We start from the raw sequence: 5,000 nt of genomic DNA, 5'->3' as shown, positions 1-5,000 counted from the left end.
ATGCTTTCAGGAGCACATGTGATGCATTCAGGAGCACATGTGATGCATTCAGGAGCACATGTGATGCATTCAGGGGCACATGTGATGCATTCAGGGGCACATGTGATGCATTCAGGGGCACATGTGATGCATTCAGGGGCACATGTGATGCATTCAGGGGCACATGTGATGCATTCAGGAGCACATGTGATGCATTCAGGAGCACATGTGATGCATTCAGGAGCACGTGGTGCATTCAGGAGCACATGTTGTTTTTGGATGCTTCACATGTGATGCATTCAGGAGCACATGTGATGCATTCAGGGGCACATGTTGTTTTTGGACGTTTCACATGTGATGCATTCAGGAGCACATGCTGTTTTTGGACATTTCACATGTGATGCATTCAGGGGCACATGCTGTTTTTGGACATTTCACATGTGATGCATTCAGGGGCACATGTGATGCATTCAGGGGCACATGTGATGCATTCAGGGGCACATGTGATGCATTCAAGAGCACATGCTGTTTTTGGATGCGTCACATGTAGTATACAAACATTTCACAAGATGTGTCATCATCCTCTTCATCCTCTTCATCCTCTTCCTCTTCTTCTTCCTCTGCAGCTCCATTCCCAGGAACAAGAACCCGTTTCAGGAGGTGAGTCTCTGATCATTTAGAAACGTTTAGACTCAAAGATCATCGTAGGATGTTTATAGATCTGTGACGATCACATGATTCATTATTTAGTTTAATTTGACATGTTTGTGTTTCAGGCCATCGTGTTCGTGGTGGGAGGAGGAAATTACATCGAGTACCAAAACCTGGTGGACTACGCCAAGGTACGACTTCACTGCTGCTAATAATATTAATATTAATGTTACAAGCTGCTTTAACCCTTTATTGGGCAAATAATTATATTTGGTAACTTCTGTAAATATCCCAAAATATCCTTCCTTCCTTCCTTCCTCCCTGCCTTCTTTCCTTCCTTCCTTTCCTTCCTTCCTTCCTTCTTTCTTCCCTTCCTCTTTTCTTTTCTCCCTCCCTCGTTCCTTATTTCCTCCGTCCTTCCATCCTTTCCTTCCCTCCATCTGCCCTTCCTCCCTCCCTCCTTCTCTCCTCCCTTCCTTCTTTCCTTCCTCCGTCCTTCCTTCCTTCCTTTCCTTCCTCTCTCCCTCCTTCTCTCCTCCCTTCTTTCTTTCCTTCCTCCATCCCCCTTTCTTCTTCCTTCCTTCCTTCTTTCCTCCATCCTTCCTTCCTTTCCTTCCTCCCTCCTTCCTTCTCTTCCTTCCTTCCTCCCTTCCTTTCAATGAGTGTCCTATAAAGGGTTAAAGGTGCAGTGTGTGATAAGAAGGAGGAGAAGAAGCCACTGAAGCATCTCAGGAATGAATCTTACTCAGAGAGAAAAAGTCCAGACTGAAGTTTATTTTGGTTTATTTTAACATTTTTACAAGCAAACAAAGTCTGCTGCCTCTCTGCTAAAAACACACACACAGAGAGACACACAGACATAGAGACACACACACACACACACAGACACACACACAGACACACACACACACACACACACACACACACACACACACACATACATCTTCTTCCTGGTGCCTGCTGGTCCTCTAACTGGTTCTGTGTCCAGTACCTTCAAAATAAAAGCATTAACCAAAATAAAACTAATTGTGTGTGTGTGTGTGTGTGTGTGTGTGTGTGTGTGTGTATCTGTCTCTCTCTGTGTGTGTGTGTGTGTGTGTGTGTGTGTGTGTGTGTGTGTGTGTGTGTGTGTGTGTGTGTGTTCAGTCTAAACAGGGGAAGAAGATCGTTTACGGTTGCAGTGAACTCTTCAACGCTGCTCAGTTCATCAAACAAGTGAGTCCTTTCTATCTGCTCCTTTCACAATAAAACGCATTTCAAAGTAAAAGCTCCGTTATTATACAAAACATTCATAAAAACCTCATTGACCTTTGACCCTTTCTAACTTCCTGTTCCTCTCTGCAGCTCTCCCAGCTGGGCCAGAAGTGACGTGGGAACCAAGCACATGTGAATCTCAGTGTTTCTCTCTCGGGGGGTCGTAGCAGATCTCTTTATTCCATTTCTTTTTTATCACTCTGTTCTGTAAACGGACTAAACTTTGTCAGTCTTTGTCGTTTCTTTCTTCAGATCAGCACTAATAAATAATAAATAATAAAGCTTAACAGTTTAAACTCACCGCCGCCTCACCGGGTCTCATTTTACTCCGAGTGTTCGACGTTAAGACACACACTTTAATAGATGTAGAGAATCTGTACAAGCTTTTTAATTAACGTGAAACACACACACCGAAACTCCTGTCAATCAATCACACACACACACATACAGACTCCTCCAGCTGCTGTCAATCAAACACAGACACGCCTCCTCCAGCTGCTGTCAATCAAACACAGACACCGACACGCCTCCTCCAGCTGCTGTCAATCAAACACAGACACCTACACGCCTCCTCTAGCTGCTGTCAATCAAACACAGGCACCTACACGCCTCCTCCAGCTGCTGTCAATCAAACACAGACACCGACACGTCTCCTCCAGCTGCTGTCAATCAAACACAGATACCTACACGCCTCCTCCAGCTGCTGTCAATCAAACACAGGCACCTACACGCCTCCTCCAGCTGCTGTCAATCAAACACAGACACCGACACGCCTCCTCCAGCTGCTGTCAATCAAACACAGACACTGACACGCCTCCTCCAGCTGCTGTCAATCAAACACAGACACCGACACGCCTCCTCCAGCTGCTGTCAATCAAACACAGACACCTACACGCCTCCTCCAGCTGCTGTCAATCAAACACAGACACGCCTCCTCCAGCTGCTGTCAATCAAACACAGACACCTACACGCCTCCTCCAGCTGCTGTCAATCAGACACAGACACGCCTCCTCCAGCTGCTGTCAATCAAACACAGACACCGACACGCCTCCTCCAGCTGCTGTCAATCAAACACAGACACCTACACGCCTCCTCCAGCTGCTGTCAATCAAACACAGACACCTACACGCCTCCTCCAGCTGCTGTCAATCAAACACAGACACGCCTCCTCCAGCTGCTGTCAATCAAACACAGACACGCCTCCTCCAGCTGCTGTCAATCAAACACAGACACCGACACGCCTCCTCCAGCTGCTGTCAATCAAACACAGACACAGACACGCCTCCTCCAGCTGCTGTCAATCAAACACAGACACCGACACGCCTCCTCCAGCTGCTGTCAATCAAACACAGACACAGACACGCCTCCTCCAGCTGCTGTCAATCAAACACAGACACAGACACGCCTCCTCCAGCTGCTGTCAATCAAACACAGACACCAACACGCCTCCTCCAGCTGCTGTCAATCAAACACAGACACCGACACGCCTCCTCAAGCTGCTGTCAATCAAACACAGACACCTACACGCCTCTTCCAGCTGCTGTCAATCAAACACAGACACCTACACGCCCCCTCCAGCTGCTGTGAATCAAACACAGACACCGACACGCCTCCTCCAGCTGCTGTCAATCAAACACAGACACGCCTCCTCCAGCTGCTGTCAATCAAACACAGACACCTACACGCCTCCTCCAGCTGCTGTCAATCAAACACGACACGCCTCCTCCAGCTGCTGTCAATCAAACACAGACACCGACACGCCTCCTCCAGCTGCTGTCAATCAAACACCTACACGCCTCCTCCAGCTGCTGTCAATCAAACACAGACACGCCTCCCCAGCTACTGTCAATCAAACACAGACACGCCTCCTCCAGCTGCTGTCAATCAAACACAGACACGCCTCCTCCAGCTGCTGTCAATCAAACACAGACACCGACACGCCTCCTCCAGCTGCTGTCAATCAAACACAGACACCGACACGCCTCCTCCAGCTGCTGTCAATCAAACACAGACACGCCTCCTCCAGCTGCTGTCAATCAAACACAGACACGCCTCCTCCAGCTGAGTTGAGACAAACAGGAGCATTTCTAACATTCCCTCAAAGACTTCATTCTTCCTTTTTAATAATGAAAAACATCAGCGACAGGAAATAAAAACACGTGACGGGATGACTTCTAACTTCTAACTTTGAAGCTTTGGGAACAATGGGTTTTCCTAAAAGTGGAAAAAAAGTACAAAGAGAGGATAAAATATGTATTTATGAACACACACACACACACACACACACACACACACACACACACACACACACACACACACACTCTCCAGCAGGTCCAGCTGTCCGACTCATTTAACTTTTCATTCATTGGTTTGTTTTTTTTTCTGCAGCCTGGAAAGTTTCTCAACTTCTGAGGAGGACACACACACACACACACACACACACACACACACACACACACACATACATACACGCACACACACACACACACACCATCCATCACTTTTAAGGCAGCCTGGCACAGTGTGGTACAACTCTGCCGCTGCCATGTTGCTCCGACACCACAGCACCGAAAACAAGATCAATCTGAGGATTATGTCATTGTGGCATTTTAATCTGTGTGTGTGTGTGTGTGTGTGTGTGTGTGTGTGTGTGTGTGTGTGTGTGTGTGTGTGTGTGTGTGTGTGTGTGTGTGTGTGTGTGTCATAGGCTACTTTCGGGGACAAGTTTCAGACTTAAGAGCAGTTAATTGGGGACGGCTCGTCCAGCTGGGGACAAAAGCTGTGTCCTCAGTTGGAAGTAAAGCAGATTATTGGGTCAGTGGTCGTCGTCAGGGTTCGGTTCAGTCTCCAGGAAATGAATGTAAGTTATTTAATGTCCCCAAAAATAGGTTAGGGTTGTTGGGTTAGGGTCAGTTTCCTTTGTTTTCTTCCTCCCTTCCTTTGTTTCCTTCCTTCCTTCCTTCCTTCCTTTCTTTCCTTCCTTAATCCCATCCTTCCTTTCTTCGTTTCCTTCCTTCCTTCCTTCGTTTCCTTCCGTCCTTCCTTCCTTCGTTTCATTCATTTCCTTCGTTTCCTTCTTTTCTTTCCTTTTTCCTTCCTTCCTTCCTTTCTTTCCT

The 5,000-nt window shown here is 47.3% G+C and overlaps 2 protein-coding genes across 4 annotated transcripts in view; one reads left to right on the top strand and one right to left on the bottom strand.

The window, feature by feature from the left end:
* Positions 1 to 2,184, top strand: part of scfd1 (sec1 family domain containing 1) — a 47,098-nt gene extending 44,914 nt beyond the window's left edge. For all 3 annotated transcript variants that reach the window (XM_053335954.1, XM_053335955.1, XM_053335956.1), the window contains 4 exons: positions 606 to 639; positions 756 to 821; positions 1,777 to 1,845; positions 1,975 to 2,184. In XM_053335954.1, coding sequence (XP_053191929.1) covers positions 606 to 639; positions 756 to 821; positions 1,777 to 1,845; positions 1,975 to 1,998 — 193 coding nt within the window. In that variant the 3' untranslated portion in view covers positions 1,999 to 2,184. The remainder of the gene's footprint in view (positions 1 to 605; positions 640 to 755; positions 822 to 1,776; positions 1,846 to 1,974) is intronic.
* The window catches only part of ehd4 (EH-domain containing 4), a 223,137-nt gene that overhangs the window by 137,046 nt on the left and 81,091 nt on the right, over positions 1 to 5,000 (bottom strand). The window lies entirely within an intron of this gene.

The sequence above is a fragment of the Scomber japonicus genome, chromosome 16 (genome assembly GCF_027409825.1).
Source record: "Scomber japonicus isolate fScoJap1 chromosome 16, fScoJap1.pri, whole genome shotgun sequence".
Classification (NCBI taxonomy): domain Eukaryota; kingdom Metazoa; phylum Chordata; class Actinopteri; order Scombriformes; family Scombridae; genus Scomber; species Scomber japonicus.
This window is presented reverse-complemented; position numbering and strand designations above follow the sequence as displayed.